We start from the raw sequence: 21,984 nt of genomic DNA, 5'->3' as shown, positions 1-21,984 counted from the left end.
GCAGCGTCCGGAACGCAGAAGCTTCCGTGTTCGTGATGCCACGCCCCCTCCATTCATGTCTATGGGAGGGGGCATGACAGCTAGTACGTAGCGGTCGCGTCTCCTCCCATAGACTTGAATGGATTTTACGTGGCGGCTGTAGTGGTCAGTCATCTGGCACAGAGCAGAGTTCGCTCCAGGCACGGATGACCAGGGTGCCGCACTGGAGATCGCGGGGGTCCCTTCAGATAGGGGATAAGATGTTTTTTGCCGGAGTACTGCTTTAATTATTCTCATTCGCCTATGCGAACGTGCGTGCTCACAATGTTTGCTTTGAGATCTATGCCAATGTGATTCCTATTACATTTTTTGAAAGAGCAGAATGGAAGACGCACTCACCACTTTCTTGCTGGGATGAATCTTTTCTTTAATTGCAGCATGCTGCACAGAAAATAATCAGGTACAAAAGTGCACAGGGAGCTGTAGGTGGAAACAGGCAGGGGGCGGCAACTAGTTTCGCGCACGTAGGCGCTTCCTCTGGCTCGCACTGCGAGCCAGGGGAAGCGCCTACGTGCGCGAAACTAGTTGCCGCCCCCTGCACTACGTGCACGAAACTAGTTGCCGCCCCCTGCCTGTTTCCACCTACAGCTCCCTGTGCACTTTTGTACCTGATTATTTTCTGTATGGCATGCTGCAATTAAAGAAAAGATTCATCCCAGCAAGAAAGTGGTGAGTGCGTCTTCCATTCTGCTCTTTCATACAGTGTGTATCTACTATTTGATATTGGATAACTGCACCACCATCTGGAGAGTCACAGCACGCATATTTGTTGGTACATTTCATGATTGCCTACACAGATACAGCCTCTTGCGGTCTCCCTCGCTAGCGGTGCCGGACATATATACCTTGTATCCCTATTACATTTTTGTTGCATCACGTAGCGCAGTTAAAAAGTTGTTCTACACAGTGCAGAATTATTTACATCAGATGTCTTTTTATCTATGTTTCTTTTTTATATGCGGTTATATCAGACTTACCTGTACCTGTAGGTGATGTGTTTGTTTTCTCTTTAGATTTTAGGTAGATTAACAGATGAAGAGATGCGATGTAGAAAGTATTTGCACCCCAGTTCATATACTAAAGTGATACATGAATGCCAACAGAGAATGGTCGCTGACCACTTGCAGTTCCTACATGCAGAATGTCACAATATCATTAGGCAAGAAAGGAGAAGTGGTAAGTGACTACTACTTGTTAACACAGTGTTAAAGCGCACCTCCTATTTCACCTAGCTCCATGCACTCTAGCTCCATGCACTGTCAACTCTATTCTCCACTGCTAAAGTGAACGGTTTACGGAATGGCTGAAAGTCGACCTATTGACTGGTGTTGCAATTCACCTGCTATGAAAGTCAATGGGACTTCCGGCCTCTCTGTCTACCAAGGAGTTATAAGGATTCAGTGCTTGGAGTCAGGTGACTGGGTGCAATTCGAGGTACCCTTTAAAGAGAACTTCAACCAAAATTATAAAATTGGCTAAAAAAGTAAATCAGAAGTTAAGGGGGGGGGGGGGGGTTCAGGACCAGAGAATTTCCGCAATCTTAAAGCTTTGCTATCCTTAAAAAAAAAAAAAAAAAACATTTTAACATGTCATGCAGACATGTCAAAAGTTTTGATCGGTTGGGATCTTGGTGCTGAGATCCCCATGCTTCACTCCACGGCTTTGTTTCCTTGCAGGAGACAGGCTCCATTATACTTTAGAGCCCATTACTTGCAATAATTTGCAACGCCGAGCCAGGGAATGAAGTGTGGTACCGTATCAAGTGGTCAGTGTTTGCTTATGGAGTTTCTGTGGCCCGAGTGCAGTAGCTCTGGAAGATGGCCCTACAATATGTATAGTATGTGATGCCTGACATCTGATTTACACAGCGCATTCAATGATTCTACTGTGGCTGCCTTGCCCCTTGTGTGCCATGCAAGTAATGGTCTGGCTTCCACCTAAGAGACTGGTAGAGCCATCACTTAAAGCACCTGCCCATTACCCCTTAGATGCTGTGGTCAATATCAACATAGCATCTAAGAGGTTAAATGCCCAAGATCAGAATTTTCTAAAATTTAGGCCGTTACAGCAGGAGCCTAGCTGTCATCCTTCAATCACCACTGTATGCCATGGTGCGAGTATGTAAGACAATCCATGAGGTACAGGCGTGTAATGTTGCATCAAAAGTTAAATTAACAAATAACATTACGGTGTATTGAGAACATAAGCGAAACTGATATATTCTATTCTATCTATTTTCAGATATGGCCAATATGTACACCCTTCTTCGTGCTGTAGCTAATGGTTTACCTCACATGATTCAGGAATTACAAAACCATATCCACGACGAGGGCCTTAGAGCTATTAGCAATCTTTCTCAGGAAAATGTAAGTATTTTCTGTGCATACTTAACTCAACCATGATGATTTGTTAAACGCTAAAAGTGGTTGATTTCCCTCTGTGGTTGTTCATAAGATCTATGTGAGGGAAGTTGCATGATTACTAAGTCACTTATAGCTTTAACCTGTTGAGGAGGAAGGAGCCCTTGTCCCGCTCCCCTTCTGTGAAGCACGCTCAGTAGCTGCCGGGACCCATGGCTAATGGCGGACATCACCGATCATGGTGATACCCAGCTTTATCCCCTTAGACGCCGCGATCAAAGTTGATTGCTGCATCTAGAATGTTAAAAAAGAAATCCTGTCCTGGCTGCTCAGCGGTTCTGATCGGGACCACCGCGATAAACCATCTCAGCTGAGAGGATGTCAGGAGGGCCCTGCCTCTTCGCCTTTCCAATCGATGATCTGATGCTCCAGCCATCCATGACAGGCTGGAGCATCAGAGCACCGATAACACTGATCAATGCTATGCTATGGCATAGCATTGAACAGTGTATGCAATCTGAAGATTTCATATAATAGTTCTCTATGGGGACTAAAAAGTAGTGTAAAATAAGTTAATAAGAAAAAAAATCTTAATAAAAGTGATTTAACCCCTTCCCTAAAAAAGTTTAAATCACCCCCCTTTAAAACATATGCGGTATCGCCGCATGTGTAAATGTCCAAACGATAACATTTAACTTTACTTTAACCGCATGGTCAATGGCGTATACGTAAAAAAAATACCAAAGTCCAGAATTGCGTATTTATGGTCACTTTGTATACCCTAAAATTTTTTATAAGAAGTGATCAAAAAGCCTGATGAAAACAAAAATGATACCGATAAAAACTACAGATCAGAGCGCAAAAAATGAGCCCTCATATACTTCTGTATACGGAAAAATTAAATTATGGAGGTCAGAAAAGGACATTTTTAAACATGCTAATTTTCATACAATAATTTTTTTTTAAAGAAGTAAAAAATCAAACCTATATACATTGGGTATCTACAGAATAAATATAATATGTAAATTTTTCTGAAAAGTGCACTGCGTGAAATAGAAATCCTCCAAAAGGTCCAAAATTGCGTTTTTTTTTTCTTTTCTAATTTTCCCCACAAATTTTTTTTTCTTTTTTCTGTTTTGCCATAGATTTTGTGGTGAATTGATTTCTGTCTTTTCAAAGTAAAATTGGTGGCACAAAAAACAAGCCCTCATTTGGTTTTGTAGGTGGAAAATTTAAATTGTTATGATTTTAAGATGGGGAGGAGGAAAAAACAAAAGTTCAAAAATGAAAAATGGCCTGGTCCTCAAGTGGTTAAAATATGTTTTATCTTATAACAAAACGTTGTGATGCCATTCTCAAAACATTCATTCACTTCCTGGCATGATGTCGTCTTTAACCATGGAGATACATGGGGCTGCATAGGCGCTTTCTGCACACCACAATAGAACGATTTAATGTAATGTATTATTCTTCTGTTTTAAAATGTGTATTTTTTTTTTTTTTTTCCAGATGCCAACCCAATTTGTGGAATCGGTCTTAGAGGTCCACAGTAAATTTGTCCAGCTTGTCAACACAGTTTTAAATGGGGATCAACATTTTATGAGTGCACTAGACAAGGTACATTAAACCAGAACAAAGAAGGCTTATCGCTCATAAGACAAAATCTGACGATCAGAAACCTCTTCTTATAGAGATGTACAGCGTTACCCATTAGGGTCTATTCACACGGCAGAATTCCAGCTTGCTGAATTCTGCCTCAAATTAAAGCCCATAGACTTCAATGGGATTCCACATTTTCATTCACACTTCTGAATTTCAGAAATACAGAAGGGTGAATAGGAGTGCGGAATCCCATAGTCTATGGGTTTTAATTTAAGGCAGAATTCTGCCGTGTGAATAGACCCTTAGGCTGCAGCTATCATATGGCAGCAGTGAAATGTTGTAATTCACTCACAGGTTTGTATAGGAATTAGACCCTCTGATGCCGTATGCTTGCTGGGACCTAGTGCAAAAATGCCAAACACTTTTTTTTGTCTTTCATGTATGTGTAGTTTTCTGTGGCTTCATTGTGGATTTCACCGCTGCTACATTAAAAGTGGTAAAATACACAGTAAACATTCCCAACAGATATTAACACAGCAGGTCAATGTCTACAGGATGTAAAGAAGATTTGTAACCTCTCATCCACTAGCCTGCTGCAAATTCTAACAGCGCACATTAATGGGTAAAATCTGCAGCATTTCTTTATTTTGTATTTTTTTTAAACCCCTCCAGGACGAAGGGCGTATGGCTACACCCTTGCATCCTGGTACTTAAGGACCGAGGGTGTGCCTGTACACCCTGGTCCCGTCACCGGTGAATGGCAGTGATCGGAATAACGCAGGGCGTACAGGTATACCCTGCGTCCTTAAGTACCAGGATGCAAGGCTGTACCCATACGCCCTGCGTCCGTAAGGGATTAACTATAGATCTGATATTAATTATAATATGAGGTTTAATACCTAAAGGCGTTAGCCATATTTTATAAGGCAAAATAGCAAATTGTTACTTGACTTGTCCTCTGCTCCAGCACTGATTCCCCATTCAGCCTCTGGTCTGCATTGTGGACATCACATTGCAGCCAATCAGCGACCTCGATTGTCACAATCTTGACTTTACACGAAAATAGAAGACAAATGTTGCAATCACCAATACTGTAAAATTGATTTACTTTATTGGAACATAATCACACAGCAGAATACAGACAAAGGATGACAGCAGGGGTGTACAGACAAAGGGGAACACAGTTTACAGACAAAGGGGAACACGCCACTTTGTCTATCACAGACACCTGAGCAAAAGAGGAAAGTGCTGACAAGAGTTACTTACATGGATAGGCGCAGTGCCAGATTATCTTGTATGTATACAATCCCGACATTACTGCTCAATATAATGCAAGTAATACATCACATAACTGCCGTGGCCACTCATTTGCTGTGGTGGTCACATGATGTCCGCTCCTAATGTACGACTGGAGTGCTGCCCGGGCATGCTGGGAGTTGTAGTTTTGCAACAGTTGGAGGCACACTGGTTGGTAAACACGGAGTTAGGTGGTTGTTTTAATTCATAATTCATAGATAATCCTTTTCAATAAGACATTACTTGTAGCTCTATATTGTATGCATTACCCTACCCTTATAGTCCATGAAGAAAATTGTTCCCACCAGTTCTGAGGCTACCTATGCAACATACACTAAAGTCAGCCAAACCTGCCATCTGTCTAAAGCAGGGGTTCTCAACCAGGGGTACGTGTACCCCTAGGGGTACACCAAGGGTTATGCGGGGGTACGGCAATTCGCTTACAAATACCGGCCATGCATTGGCCAGTATTTGTCAGCGCAGAGCCGGGATTAGATGCTGCAGTTCCTGCGGCAGGTCACTGTATTGTACCATGGTCGGAGCTGCGGCCATGGCCACTTTACGTGAGCTGCAGTGGCTGCCGGGCCTGACGTGAGCAGAGGTTCGGGCACAGCGCAGGATATGACCATCAGTGCGGCCCTCCAACTCCTGCCGAACGGGATAGACACAGGCCTGGTAAACATGTTAAACTAGGTCTAACACTGCAGTATGGGAGGGTGTTATTGTATGTATCTCATATATTGGCCCAGGGGGACCGGAGGGGGTAATAATGGCACAAGGGGATTAAGATGGAGGGGGGAGGATAATGGCAAAAAGGGATTAAGATGGAAGGGGGGGGGGGGGAATAATGGCACAAAGGGATTAAGATGGAGGAGGGAATAATGGCACAAGTGGATTAAGTATCGCAACAGAAAGGTAAGCACATGCCATTGTGAAACAAAGTACTTTTATGACTTATTTTGTCCGCGGGTAAACCTTTCGTGTAAGTTCGCGAGAGGGGTACCCGTGGACATACTTTCACCCTTTGGGGGTACAGTCACGAAAAAGGTTGAGAACCACTGGTCTAAAGTGTATGGTGCCCTCCTGACTCTACACTGATAGAAAATGTTGGTGAAGACCCTATTGTTCTCGGAGAGAGAAGCCACTGCTAGAGCTGCTTGGCTGCGACTTACCCCTCCCCACAGAAGAAACATGAACGTACGGCTGTGACAAACTTTTATGTATAAGGAGAGGGGGTGGGAAAGAGAACTGGTATTAAAAGTGAATGGCCACCTTTATTCTATTCCAGCAAACAGCAGTGCTTCTAGTGGTGTGTAGTTCAGCAATACGGCATTCAAGGGGCAAATGGAATCTTAAAGGGGTACTCCTGAAAACATCTTATCCCCTATACAAGGGATATAGGATAAGATGTCTAATCGCAGGGGTCCCACCGCTGGGGTCCCCCACAATCTCTGCTGCGGTACCCCTATCATTCGGTGCAAGGAGGGAACTCTGCTCCCTGCCCGATGATTGGTGAACACAACCGGCACACCCCCTCCCATAGACATGAATGGAGGGGGCATGACATGACATCACGAATGCACCACTGCCGGTCTGAAGATCCTGGGGGTCCACAGCGGTGAGACCTCCGCGATTAGACATTATATCCACTATCCTTTGGATAGGGGATAAGATGTTTTCAGCGGAGTACCCTTTTAAGAAGAATCTCGGTATGCCACCATATGAAGTTTGACACACGTGGAGATACAGTAGGGCCCAGTGACTGTTGTATTACGGTTCTGTATTACCCGCAGGTTGCAGGGAGTCCTAGTACTGTCATATAATTGTCTTATTTTTATTGCAGTTACAGTGTGTTTCCTGATGGTGGCAGCACAAAGGCATGCAGTTGTGTTACATAATGCAAAGCCAGGACACCTTTTTTTTACATGAATTTTTACATTCAATCATTCCTCCCCAGCACATGAGATCGGACCTGCAGTGCATTAATAATTCTTTTATCCTTAGCGTAAATTTATTGCAAAATTTAGAGCTAATCCTGTGATGTTATGTAGCAGAAAAAGCCTCTAGGTTTGTGGAGTGAGAGCGAAACTGAAATATTTTATATATGACCTGAGGAGATCATGTGGGATAATACTTTGCTGCCTTTTTTCTATACAGGCTCTTACATGTGTTGTCAACTATAGAGAGCCCAAATCTGTCTGCAAAGCACCTGAATTGGTGAGTCCACTTTTACACAAGAAGGCTGTGTTTTTTATTGTTTTATTAAAATGATGCTCCACATATAAACTAGTTATTGGTGGGATAATTCTTTATTTAAAAGGGGCAACATGGCCTGCCACTTCTGTTCTGCAACTCAGTGAGTCCCTGCTAATCTCCACTTTAATGCCCGTCTCAACACACTGGAAAAGAATGAGATATATGTAATATAACAATGCACCTACTATACAATATATGTAATATAACAATGCACCTACTATACAATATATGTAATATAACAATGCACCTACTATACAATATATGTAATATAACAATGCACCTAATATACAATATATGTAATATAACAATTCTCCTAATATACAATATATGTAATATAACAATGCACCTACTATACAATATATGTAATATAACAATGCACCTAATATACAATATATGTAATATAACAATTCTCCTAATATACAATATATGTAATATAACAATGCACCTACTATACAATATATGTAATATAACAATGCACCTAATATACAACATATGTAATATAACAATTCTCCTAATATACAATATATGTAATATAACAATTTTCCTAATATACAACATATGTAATATAACAATTCTCCTAATATACAATATATGTAATATAACAATTCTCCTAATATACAATATATGTAATATAACAATTTTCCTAATATACAACATATGTAATATAACAATTCTCCTAATATACAATATATGTAATATAACAATTCTCCTAATATACAATATATGTAATATAACAATTTTCCTAATATGCTAGTGTAAAAAATTGAAGAGCAAAGAAGGAAAACAAATGAAAAGTGAATTTCCCAATAGACAACGCAGCTGTAATGTATAGTGTAAGGATTGTGTAATGTCTTGTGTCATCCATGTCTTCATCCTCCTCACAGCTGGCCAAATACTGTGATAACATGCTGAAGAAATCAGCCAAGGGAATGACTGAGAATGAGGTGGAAGACAAGCTAACAAGTTTTATTACCGTTTTCAAGTACATAGATGATAAAGACGTTTTCCAGAAGGTATGTTTTATATCAGGAATATTGTCTGCTTCATGTGTTCTGCCTATATATATTTTTACAGACATTGTAATGTTGGTGCAGGGAGAGATATATTTCTCGTTCAGCTCCATTGGGGGACAAAGGAACCGTAGGTATATCTTGCGGACACAAGGCATTAGACACCAGACCTAGTCTTCTCTTCATTATTTTATAGTTTTGTTAGATTACATTTTTTCCCTCCTTTGTTATTTTATCTAGGTTGGGGCGACAGAAGCATGGCGCTGCCTGATCCCCCACTTGGGAGCAAGAGGCACGGTCCATACCGCCTCTCCCTCCTCATTACAGAACGGGGAGAAGAGGGAGAGGCGGAGGGAGGGGAGAAATATTTATGAGGTGGGTGGCGGTGACATCAGAGTGCCAGTTAACGCCGTCTGTGCCAGTTAGCACTTAATTAGCATATAGGGAAAAACGAAGATTTCGGTCAGGCGGATCTGGGAATAGTAGGTATCAAACTGATCAGCGTCCCCCACTAGTTAGTGCTGGGGGAGCAAGCTGACCATTTTCCTTTAATCCGTGATTAACCCCTTAAAGGGGTACTCAGCCCTTAGACATCTTATCCCCTATCTAAAGGATAGGGAATATGATGTCTGATCACGGGGGTCCCCTGCAGGACCCCCGCGATCAGACATCTTATCCCCTATCCTTTGGATAGGGGATAAGATGTCTAGGGGTGGAGTACCCCTTTAAGGACCGGACCAATTTTCATTTTTGCCTTTTTGTTTTTTCCTCCTCTCCTTTTAAAATCCATAACTTTTTTTTCTTTTTCACCTACAGACCCATATAAGGGCTTGTTTTTTGCGAGACCAATTGTACTTTATATTGGCCTCTTTCATTTTACCATAAGATGTACCATGAAACAAAAAAATTTATATTTGCAGGCGGAAATTTATCAGGGTAGTTTTTATCTGTATCATTTTGCTTTTAGGTGACTTTTTAATCTCTTTTTATAGTTTTTTTTCTGATATATGATGTGATAAAAAAAATCTGTATTTTTGTTGTTTGATTTTTTGTACATTTACACCATTTACCATGCGGGATCACAAACATTATATTTTAATAGTTTCTACATTTACGCACGCGGCGATATCAAATATGTTAACTTTTTTTCTTTTTCATTTTTTTTTTTTTGTAAAATGGGAAAATAAGGGTAATTAAATTTTTTTGTTATGGGAGGGACTTTGATATGCAATTAGAAATGAGCGAAGTTACAGTACTTAGATTCTGCACGAACCTCGCGGCTTGGCGGTTGCTGACTTTAGCCTGCATAAATTAGTTCAGCTTTTAGGTGCTCCGCTGGGCTGGAAAAGATGGATACAGTCCTAGGAGAGTCTCCAGCCCACCGGAGCACCTGAAAGCTTCACTCATTTATGCAGGATAAAGTCAGCAGCCGCCAAGCCGCGAGGTTCGTGCAGAATCGAAGTACTGTAACTTCGCTCATCTCTATTTGCAATCATTAGATTGCATTTACTGTATAATGCTATGCCTATGGCATAGCATGATACAGTGTGATCGGCAATCCATTGATATAGCCCTGTAATAGTCATAATGCTTTTATATTTTCATCTACAGACCCATTTGAGGGCTTGTTTTTTGCAGGACTCGTTGTACTTTGTAATGACACCTTTTATTTTTCTATATGCTCCGAAACAAAAACAAAAAAATATTAGTGAGGTGAAATAAAAACTAAAAAAAATAATTTAGCATGTTTAGTGCGTTTTCTTTTTTTACGCCATTTACCTTGTGGTCAAGCGAACGTGTTATTTTGATACTTTAGGTCGGCCTGATTACATGAATACCAAATCTGTATAGTTTCTGTCATATTTTACTAATTTAAAAAAAAAAATTCTAAACTTTTTAGAATTTATTTTAATTGCCATTTTTTATACCGTATAAACCAGGCTTTATGGTGGTAAATTTTTTGCACCGTAATCTGTTGTTTGTATTGGTACCATTGTGGTATTTATCTGAATTTTTAATTGCTTTTTGCTTTATTTTTTCTGGTTATAAAAAAAAATTTAATTCTGTTTTTTTTTTTTTTTTTTTTTTTTTACATTTGAGTCATTTACAGTACGGAATATATAATGTTATAGCTAAATAGTTTGGACAATTACGCATGCGGCAATACCAAGTATGCTTATTTTTATTATGTTTACATGTTTTTATATAGGAAAATGGGGGGGGGGGTGATTTGAACTTTTAATATGGACCGGGTTAATGTGTGTCTTCTTAACTTTTATGAAACTTTTATTTTTATTTTTTTTTACACTTTATTAGTCCCTTAAGGGGATAAATTGAGATAAATTGAGTTCAGTTCTATTGAACTCCATTAATCTGTGTGCTCTGTGATCCATTGATAAAGTCCATCAATGACAGAGCCATTGTCCCTAGGGAAGCAGAGGTAAGCCCTCCGACTACCTCCAGTGGAGCGACACCTCCCCGCATGTCGGCTATTAGTCAGGAGCCCGCTCCATGCACCCTGAGTACCTGCGTACTTGTTGAGGGCTTTGTGGAAATCCTATCGCTTTGGGCAAGCTTGGTCGGACCGGCCCTGCTTCCCCGAAGCGATAGGATTTCCATGTCCCTGGCTTACGTGAATATACATGTGACTGGGGGATCAGTGCGGATAACTGGACAGTGTAAGGAGGGAGGCCGGTATTAGAACATTACGATCTTGTTATTTTTTTTCTGTCTGTCTGATGATGACATCTTTCCTGTGCACTGTTGTAACTTATTTTTTTTTGTGTTTTTTTTTTTAGTTTTATGCTAGAATGTTGGCAAAACGACTAATTCACGGCTTGTCAATGTCAATGGACTCTGAAGAAACAATGATCAATAAATTAAAGGTAATGTTAGATTTGATTTGAACAAGATCACGGTTCAGAAAAGGCTCAAAATTTGGCCATACATTGATATGCCAAAAAAAAGTGTGCAAATTTTTATTTATTTATTGTTACATTTGCATGGTTTTATTTAAATCTAAAGAATTGCCCCTTGAGACAAATCTGAATGTTTGGTAAACATCCATCACATCCATTACACAAACGAGGGGAGATTTACCAAAACCTGTGCAGAGGAAAAGTTGCCCATAGCAGATCACTTCTTTCATTTTGGAGAGTCCTTGTTAAAAATAAAAGAAGAAATCTGATTGGTTGCTATGGGCAGCTTGGCAGCTTTTCCTCTACAAAGGTTTTGATAAATCTCCCACATAGAGTTTAAAGGGTACATGCAAACTTGAACCCCCTCCTGTTCTTCAGATTGTGCAGAACAGTCAACAAGTCAACCATATAACACTCGGCGAGGTCCCGTGCACAAGTCCATTTGAAATGAATAGGACTCCTACACAGAACTCACTGGGAGTCACACAACTCGACTGTCCAGTGTATACTGTACCTCTCCATGCTCAATATGAGGATCTGGCAAGAGTTTGTTAGGTGTACATCTACGTCAGAGGCTCTGTTCTCTACCTCCTTCACATTACATTCAAATAATCAGAAAAAAAAACCATAGCACAATTTATTTATTTTTTGTCTGGTTAATATCCAGTGAGGTGACGGACATCAGCATTCCAGTGCACCCCAATAAAGTCAGTAGGGTCCATTGCTGTCTGACATGCAGCAGACCCACTGGCTCAGTTACTCCAGTTGAACAGAATCTGCAATAAAGGCTCCAAATGGAGCCTCTTATGCAGATGTAAACCTAGCATTACAGGTTCACTTAAAACTGTCATGCTGTGTACCCACACTAAATCCAATACACTAGGTTATAATGCAGGTGAACAGGAGTCCAATGAGGGGTCACTTACTTAAATACGTCCAGTAGGTCCTGAGATATGTCCCCCAGAAGATCTTCTGCTAAATTCAGTGAATCACGCGCAGGGGGTGGGGCTTTGCCGGCGCCATCTACAAATTCATTGTCTGTGACTTCTCTTCACTAGGATGTGGAGTCTCCCAGACAATGAATATGTTAATTGAGCTGGCGAAGCACCACCCCCTGCATGCAATTTACTGAATTTAGCAAATGATCTCAGGACCTACTGGACATCCAGTGATCCCCGACATACGATCATTTCAACATACAATGGCCTCTCAGAGGCAGCAGAAACATACAATGCTTTTGTATGGCGGGGCCATCGCATACATGGCTATCCGGCAGCACAGACTGCTTCAGATGCCGCCAGATAGCCGTTTGATGTGCCCCGTGAACCTCTGTGAGTGTCACTCATCTGTCCCCGCCGCTCCGGACCGTCCTCTTCACTGCACCGAGGAGCGGAGCTGGAGGACAGCAAAGGGGCAGCGCAGGCACTGGGCTGCTGTGGGCAGTAACTACCATCATCTTTGTAGCACCAAAGTGGGACAGTATGGCAGCCTACAACTATATATGGGGGAAGTTTATGGGCCTACAGCTATATTTGGGGACACAGAGGGGACCTAACAACTTTATGGGGTCACAAAGCGGGTACTATTACTGTGTGTGACAATAAACATGGGGAGTTTGTAAATAGGAGGGTATTGTACTGCAGAAAGGGGCCTCAAATGTTTGTTTGGCTGGTTCTGTGGAGAAGTCTTGTATGGGAGAAATCTTAATGGTGGTCTAGGCCAGTTAGTAAAGGAAAGTAAACAACTCCGGTTAGAGAAGACTTCATTCGGCCCAAAACTCCCATCATCTGGCGCTGTAGTGAATGAACTCTGTCCGGCAAAGGATGGAGAGTATCTTCCACTGCAGTGACCCTACGCTCCACTTCCTCTGTGCGCTCACATATCTTCTGGGTCTCATGTCGCAGAATAACAAATTCCTGCCACAGTTCATCCACTTTAGTCACCATTACTGATTGACAGGAAGTAAAGGCAGCCAAAAGTTCAGAGAACCGATGGTCCATAGCAGTTGCATCATAGACAGGCCTTTCAGGGGACTGTCGCTGTAGAGGAGTCAGAGATCCCTCCAACAATGAGGTGGATCAGGAGAGTCACCCCTAGGATGGTCCTGAGGTCTGGAGAACTGGCTCTGCGCTTTTGCCGCATGCAGAGAGACTTTAGTAACCAGCGGGGTCTGAGCACCAGTGTCCTGGTGAGAAGGGCCACAGGAACAGGAGGACCCATCCTCATCAGAAGTTGGCTGGGAGGCTTCAGCATGTTGTTTGGACTTCTTATTCCTTTTACGGGGCCATCCATGACTGACAGGGCCACACAAAGAGCAGGTAGAAAGGCACTAGAAACACAGTATAAGTAGCACAGGTCACTTCTGTAGAGATAGCAGTCTCTAGCAAATGTAGAAAGCACCACAAATCCCAGAAAGCACAGCCAATCCACACAGGACTCACTGACTGAGTGCAAAGCAGCAGGCAGGACAGACAATACTCTCCAGTAGTGTAGAGGAGAACTCCTTCAAAGTCCCTCCAGTCACAAGGAGGCCAGCAGTCTGCAGCAAGAAGTTTAGGAGGCAGGTGAGGTGCAGGGTGGAGGGGAGACAGCATCAGCCCAGGAGGACCCTTTATATTACAGGCCAGCCACACAGCAGCAGTCCGTCCACGCAGCTAAGGAGCGCACCCCCTCCCAAGCAGGAGACCCATAGGTAGCACAGGAAGAATGTCCACTCCTCTCTCAGCAAACTCCAGCCGGCCGCAGTAGTAACTATGGCAGCCAGGGGAGAAGAAAGCCCAGCCCACAAAGGCCCAATATGGCACCTGGATTCCTCTACAAGAACAGCCCAGGATCGGGCCGAAGCCAAGGAGAGCACTGAGATCCACACTCCAGCCTTCCGGGATCAGAAGACCACGCCGCCCGCCAGCAGCCACAGCAGACCCCACCGATCCTCTCACCAGCGGAGCAGCAGTCACTGGTAGCCATCCACTCCTCCACCAGACACCAGAGCCTGACCGAAGGCACCACCAGCAGCTACCAAACACCGGGGATATCCTTCTGAAGAAAAGTGGCCAGACAGGGTAGGAATTCAGACCGTGCCCGACACCGGCATCCAGACCGTGCCCGACCAGCATTGATCATAGTTGACCATAGCAAACCTCTTCTAAACTGGGCTTTTCCCGAGACAGGTGTCATCAGAGAGCACTTAGATAGAAAAGAACAACCTTAACTTCAGAAGCTCATAAGTACTGAAAGGAATAAGATTTTTTAATAGAAGTTTACAAATCTTTCTGGAGCCAGTTGAGATATATATATATATATATATATATATATATATATATATAAAAAGTTTTTCCTGGAATACCCCTTTAATCAGCGCAGAGTTTTGGATTTTTTTACATGAAAACAATGAAAAAATATAATAATAATAATAATAATAATAAGTGTTTAAGGGTGGTCATTTATTTTTAAGTGGAGTGTTTGCAGTTAGCTTTGGCTAAAACACATAAGGCAACTAACCAGAACACAAGAACAAAGAAGGATCATAAAAAGTTGAGTTAGTAATCACACCGTACTCTTCAGTGCAGTTAGGGGACTTTATATTTGTTTGCAGGATGGGGGTGTGGGCCTTAGCTGCATACGTAGGAAAGGAATCTAAACATGGCCAAGCAGAGGAATGTGGGCCTAACCCACAGAGGGTCACGATTACTATCGTTCCTAAATCTCCAAGTGCTCTGTTTGCTGACGTTGTATCTGAACAGCAGCAGTCTACAGTATCTACTGCAGTGTTTCCCAACCAGTGTGCATCCGGCTTTTGCAAAACTCCCAGCATGCCAACAGGAATGATGGTTGTCCGAGATTGCCTAATTCAACCATTTCAGCCCACTGTGATGTGTATGGCCACCATTAGTTTGACCCATTCCTTTCGCTATTAGGTGGTGAGCTGGAGTGGAAACTGGCTCCAGGGGTCATGAAAATGACAAGGAGAGGGTGATAAACAGCATTCTTTCCTGGTTGCCGAAACCGACTACCATAATGAGTGACCCCATTTAGTATTTGCTAAGAGCTCTCTCTTCTTTTCAATGTATTGTCTATGGCATTGTTTCCCAACCAAGGGGCCTCCAACTGTTGCAACACTACAACTCCCAGCATGCCCGGACAGCCAACGGCTGGGAGTTGTAGTGTTGCAACAGTTGGAGGAACCCTGGTTGGGAAACACTGGTCTATGGGGGTATCATTTTGGATTAATATACTCTGACATAATAATAATTTGTTAGAATTTTCTGCAGTGAAATAATATGGGATAGAATTAAGTGTATGAACACATCATTGTAAAATAATTGCCACATGTGCAAAGATCATGTCAGGTAAGTTCACATCTGCGTTGGAGCTCCGTTTTCAGAATCTGTTTAGATAGCTGGACACAAGTGGTCAAACACATATTGCAAGCAGTTTTTCTTTTTCCGTTCAAATCCATCTTATAAACAGACACCAGACAGACCCCATTAAAGTCTGTGGGATCCGTTGTTGTCTGTTTTTTACAATGGACCGTCCAGGTTAGTTTTGTCAATCGTGAACGGGCTCTGTTAAGGGTGCATGCACACCATGTTTTTGCTATACAGTTCCTATATAAGGTTTCAAGTTAAAAACCGTACGGAACCGTATAGCAAATCATACGCAGTGACTTAATATTGTAAACCGAATGTCAAACGCATCATCCGGTTTTGTCCATTTTGCGTCTATGGCTGCATTCACACCACGTTTTTGCAATACAGTTCCCGTATTTGTTTTCAATTTGAAAACCGTGAGGAACCATATTGAAAACCGTATGCATTGACTCTCCATTGAACATCGTATGCCAAACGATGCATCAGGTTGTGTCCGTTTTGCATCCTGTACGGTTTTGTCAGTTTTTTTTGGTCCAGGTGGTAAACCGTATTGAAACGTATACTTCTTTATAATTTTTTTTAACATGGGAATCAATGGGAACCGTACAGAACTGTATGTGCGTACGGTTCCATCCGTTTTGCACTAGGGATCGACCAATATCGATTTTTTAGTGCCGATACCGATAATCTGTGGCCTTTCAGGCTGATAGCGGATAACTTATACCGATATTCCGGTATAAGTTATTGGCTATTTCTCCACAAGACACCCCCCCCCCCCCCCCCCCCCCGGCCACCAAGAAGCGGCTGCCGTTCAATTATTTAAAGCGGGCGCTTTAGTTCAATGAACTGAAGTGGCTTTTGCGGGGCCAGAGAACGCCGCCACCGCCCCCTTCTCTCCCCTGCCTGTGCTGGAGTCCTCCCTAGTCCAACCACCACCGCCGCTGCCCCATTGCCTCCCCCATCCCCAGTTTTATAATTACCTGTTCCCGGGGAATTATCGGATTATCGGCAAGGTAATTGCCGATAACGTCCAAAATCGTGAATATCGGCTGATATTATCGGCCAAACCAATAATCGGTCGATCCCTAGTTTGCACCATATGTAATTTTGACTTTGTACAGTTTTTTTCTTGGAATTTCAATCAAACAAATGAAACCTTATTCATAATGGAGTGAAAAGTTAAAAACGTATACGTATTTTTCTCTTAAAAAACAGATGCAACCGGACATCATTTTTCAAACCGTATACGGATTAAAATTTGTACACGCGTTTTGATACAGTTTAGTCAGGTTTTGAGGAATCCGTTTTTCATCAAAACCTGATACGGGAACTGTATTGCAAAAATGTGGTGTGAATGCGGCTTAACAGAGCTCAGATGGAGATGTGAACACAGCCTTTGGAGAGTTAAAAATGAAATAAAATGATAGGTGGTTTGGTAAGATATAAAGCTGTTATCAGGTCCGTTCTTGGCATAACCGATACTGTCCTCTGTGTTACAGCAAGCATGTGGGTACGAATTCACCAGCAAGCTGCATCGAATGTACACAGACATGAGTGTAAGCGCCGATCTCAATAACAAGTTCAACAACTTCATCAGAAACCAAGACACAGTTGTAGATCTGGGCATCAGCTTTCAGATATATGTATTACAGGTGAGTTCTCCTTCCGTTGTGTCTCCGTCTAAGATACTGATCTGACCCTTGTTTCCTTGCTAAAGGTCAATGCAAGGCTCACAACATGAAGGTGTTTAGTAGATAAGAAATATAGCATTGCTGCATGTGTCCATTCTTACTTTCAAAACATTCTTTATAGACAAGGGATTAAAGGATAACTTCGGGATGTAACAACTTATCCCCTATCCAAGTGTTTCCCAACCAGGGTGCCTCCAGCTGTTGCAAAATTACAACTCCCAGCATGCCTGGACAGCCGTTGGCTGTCCAGGCATGCTGGGAGTTGTAGTTTTGCAACAGCTGGAGGCACCCTGGTTAGGAGACACTGCCCTATCCTAAAGATAGGGGATAAGTTTTAGATCGCGGGTGTCCGACCGCTGGGTCCCCCGCGATCTCCCAAACTCCGCCCTTGCTCCTTGCATGAAATGAGCATTTTCGACCACCGCACGAAGCAGCGGCCGACACACCCCCTCCATGCAATTCTATAGGAGAGCCGGAGAGCTGCTTTCGGCAATCTCCAGCTATGCCATAGAACTGCATGGAGGGGGTGTATCGGCCGCCGCTTCGTGCGGTGGTCGAAAATGCTCGCTTCATGCAGGGAGCCAGGGCAGCGTTTGGGAGATTGCGGGTGGCCCCAGCAGTCGGACCCCCGCTATCTAACACTTATCCCCTATCTTTAGGATAGGGGATAAGTTGATACATCCCGGAGTTAAATTATAACTCCCATATAAGATATAGGCAATATGTAAACCTGTCAATATAGATTCCCAGCAACTTATATAGAATATGAAAGAAGGGGGGAAGTGCCTAAAAATTCACTTTTAATTGATATGCATTAAAATACACCACAAAAAATGAAATACGTGATTCCCAAAATAAGATAAGTATATTAGCCACACCTCACATCCGTAGATGTGATGTGAACCTGCCGGTATACGTATGCAAGGCTCACACAGCAAATTGCTATAATACAATATATCATGGGTGTCAAAAACACCACATCCTTATAGATGACTGCTAGTCCAGAGTAGTCAAACAGGAGGAAATTCCATACGTACACCCTGCAGTATATAATGTTCGCTTGACTGCAAAAGCTATACACACTATCCCAACGCGCGTTTCTGTCCTCCTGTGCAAAGTCTGCAACGGGGGGACGTCCTCAGGGGATCTGGTGGTAACTCACATATGAGGGTAACAGATAATATATCACGCAAAATTACTATAATGTTATCAATTGTCTTGCATTGACATAGCAACAATATATTATTAAGACTCAGGATATAAACATAGATAATCATAACACCCCAATGCCATGTAGTCCGCGGTCGGCAGGTGGGCTCCAATATGTCTGGAGCACTCGCCCCTAATAAGAACATGGACGGGTGTACATGTCGCCAAGGATGGTGAAAATTCTTGTTAAGCCTGCAGTGGCAGGTCTCCGGGTCCGGTCTCCCCACGTGGCGCCTTATCCCGGAGTTATCCTTTTTATTGGGATAATTGTGTATAGTAGAGACAACTGCTCACAATGCAGTTACCTTTTATATATGAATGAAAGGGGTTGTTTTCTCAAACACATTTTTTCCCATTCACTAGTACAAAGTAGCATTCCCTCTACGATACCACCTTGCCATTTCATTTCATAGACAGCTGTAATTAGGAATTAGTGTCAATACTAGACATCTGCATTAGTATTATACTCGTGCAAATGTCCCGATACCTAATCCAATACCTGCCGACAGGTGTCCTGCCCTACAGTCCAGGCCACCTGTCGGCAGGTACTACTGCTGCACTTTTCCCAGGACGCAGACGGTTTATGGACGACGTCTCTACCCTGCCTGCGTCGCATTGCCCATGCTCAGCCAGAATTTAGTGAGGGGAGCAATGAAAATAAATGGAAGCAAGGAGAGGATGAGCAAAACATCACTTCTGGGGCTAAGGCTGGCTCCATTACACATAAAACCGGGGGAGTACTGTGAGCCCTGTATACTGTACTGTCACCTAATGCAAGGCTCACTGTACTTCCCCTGTTTTATGTGTACTGCCCGAAGGGAATATCTGTCTGGTGACTTCTGAATGGCAGAATATTAGTGAAACATCTGGTATTTCTTACCATGTCTCCTTTTCAATATTGTTGCCCCACCAGAAAGATATTCCCTTCAGAAGACTTGGAAAGCTGAGTAACCGCCAGTGGGGGAGCTGTGTTGGCTACCTGCAGGGTGGTTATGCCAGGCAGATATAGGGAGATACAATTTCATGTGTAGCATAACTATAGTTCCCTATGGGGATTTAAAAATTAAATAATAATAATTATTATTATTAATATTTTTTTTTTTTTTAAGGACATAGCTTAGCTATAATAGATATTGGCCATCAGTGCCACCAGCTATAGAAGGCAAAGCGTGGTCGACGGGAGCAGCGCTGTGTTACTTTTGTTGTAGGAATTGTCAAGGGTCACAGGTAGAGATGAGCGAACTTACAGTAAATTCGATTCGTCACGAACTTCTCGGCTCGGCAGTTGCTGACTTTTCCTGCATAAATTAGTTCAGCTTTCAGGTGCTCCGATGGGCTGGAAAAGGTGGATACAGTCCTAGGAGACTCTTTCCTAGTACTGTATCCACCTTTTCCAGCCCACCGGAGCACCGGAAAGCTGAACTAATTTACACAGGAGTTACATAGGATTAAGTCATCAACTGCCGAGCCGAGAAGTTTGTGACAAATCGAATTTACTGTAAGTTCGCTCATCTCTAGTCACAGGGACTGATCTGTAATTGCTGCCACTTTCAAGCGATATGCCACCAATTTATTTAGTGGTTATTCCTTAGAAATTAATTTTTTTTTTTATAGTTTAATTGACTTTTATACTTAGTGTACATAACATATGTATTAGTGTCACAGCTCTGGCGGACAGTACATTTGTACTGCAGAACCCGGTCACTGGGTTATTAGCTAATAGACCAGTGTTTCCCAATCAGGGTGCCTCCAGCTGTTGCAAATCTACAACTCCCAGCATGCCCGGACAGCCGTTGGCTGTCCGGGCATGCTGGGGGTTGTGGTTTTGCAACAGCTGGAGGCACTCAGGTTGGGAAACACTGTACTAGACAGTAGCACCGGTTTGACAGCTATTGTGGCATGCGCCTATAATGGTATTGTTGACATGTAAATAATGCGGACCTATCATCACCAGCATACTCTACATGTCTTGTGTCCTTATCAGATGTAGACCAGAGCTGTTGGGAATGTTTCCTCTTTACCAAGCATCTGATGAATTATATTTTGTACATATTAGGGCTGTTATTAGGTTCTGCCTGTGCTTGGGGCTCCGTTCATACATTGAATTTGTAATGCTCAGGGCTACACAGCACCGTAGTGCATAAAAAAAAAAAAAAAAAGAATGAAACCAGGTGGGAAACAAATTTCCAGTTGATATTCTCACAGCTGAAGGTTTGCTACAATGTATTTAGTAAGGACCATCCTCTGTATTAAAGGGGTATTCCAGGAAAAAACTTTAATTTTTAATTTTTATATTAACTGGCTTCAGAAAGTTAAACAGATTTGTAAATTACTTCTATTAAAAAAAATCTTAAAGGGGTACTCCCATGGAAAACTTGTTTTTTTTTAAATCACCTGGTGCCAGAAAGTTAAACAGATTTGTAAATGACTTCTATTAAAAAATCTTAATTCTTCCAGTACTTTTTAGGGGCTGTATACGACAGAGGAAATTATTTTCTTTTTGGATTTCTCTGATGTCACGACCACAGTGCTCTCTGCTGACCTCTGCTGTCCATTTTAGGAACTGTCCAGAGCAGCATATGTTTTCTATGGGGATTTTCTCCTGCTCTGGACAGTTCCAAAAATGGACAACAGAAATCAGCAGAGAGCACTTTGGTCGTGACAGAAGAGAAATAAAAAAAGAAAATCATTTCCTCTATAGTATACAGCCCCTAAAATGTACTGGAAGGATTAAGATTTTTTTAATAGAAGTAATTTACAAATCTGTTTAACTTTCTGGCACTAGTTGATTTAAAAAAAAAAAAGTTTTCCACCAGAATACCCCTTTAATCCTTCCAATAATTATCAGCTGCTGAAGTTGAGTTGTTCTGATCTGTCTGACAACAGTGCTCTCTGCTGACATCGTTGCTTGTCTCGGGTACTACCCAGAGTAGAAGAGGTTTGCTATGGGGATTTGCTTCTACTCTGGACAGTTCCCGAGACAGGTGTCATCAGAGAGCACTTAGACAGAAAAGAACAACCTTAACTTCAGCTACTCATAAGTACTGAAAGGATTAAGATTCTTTAATAGAAGTAATTTACAAATCTGTTTAACTTTCTGGAGCCAGTTGATATAAAAAAAAATAAAAAAGGGGGGGAGGCTACTCCAGTGGAAAACCTTTTATTTTAAATGAACTGGCGCAAGAAAGCATTTTATCTTCTACATTTTCATTCATATTTATGGTGCATGTATG

General features: G+C 42.2%; 1 protein-coding gene across 3 annotated transcripts in view; it reads left to right on the top strand.

The window, feature by feature from the left end:
- The window catches only part of CUL2 (cullin 2), a 92,772-nt gene that overhangs the window by 36,657 nt on the left and 34,131 nt on the right, over positions 1-21,984 (top strand). For all 3 annotated transcript variants that reach the window (XM_056519483.1, XM_056519484.1, XM_056519482.1), the window contains 7 exons: positions 1,053-1,215; positions 2,281-2,405; positions 3,909-4,016; positions 7,455-7,514; positions 8,438-8,566; positions 11,362-11,448; positions 17,351-17,503. In XM_056519483.1, the coding sequence (XP_056375458.1) occupies positions 1,053-1,215; positions 2,281-2,405; positions 3,909-4,016; positions 7,455-7,514; positions 8,438-8,566; positions 11,362-11,448; positions 17,351-17,503 (825 nt within the window). The remainder of the gene's footprint in view (positions 1-1,052; positions 1,216-2,280; positions 2,406-3,908; positions 4,017-7,454; positions 7,515-8,437; positions 8,567-11,361; positions 11,449-17,350; positions 17,504-21,984) is intronic.

This window comes from Hyla sarda, chromosome 5 (assembly GCF_029499605.1).
Source record: "Hyla sarda isolate aHylSar1 chromosome 5, aHylSar1.hap1, whole genome shotgun sequence".
Lineage (NCBI taxonomy): Eukaryota > Metazoa > Chordata > Amphibia > Anura > Hylidae > Hyla > Hyla sarda.
The sequence above is the reverse complement of the archived record's forward strand: the minus strand, read 5'-3'. Positions and strand labels throughout refer to the sequence as shown.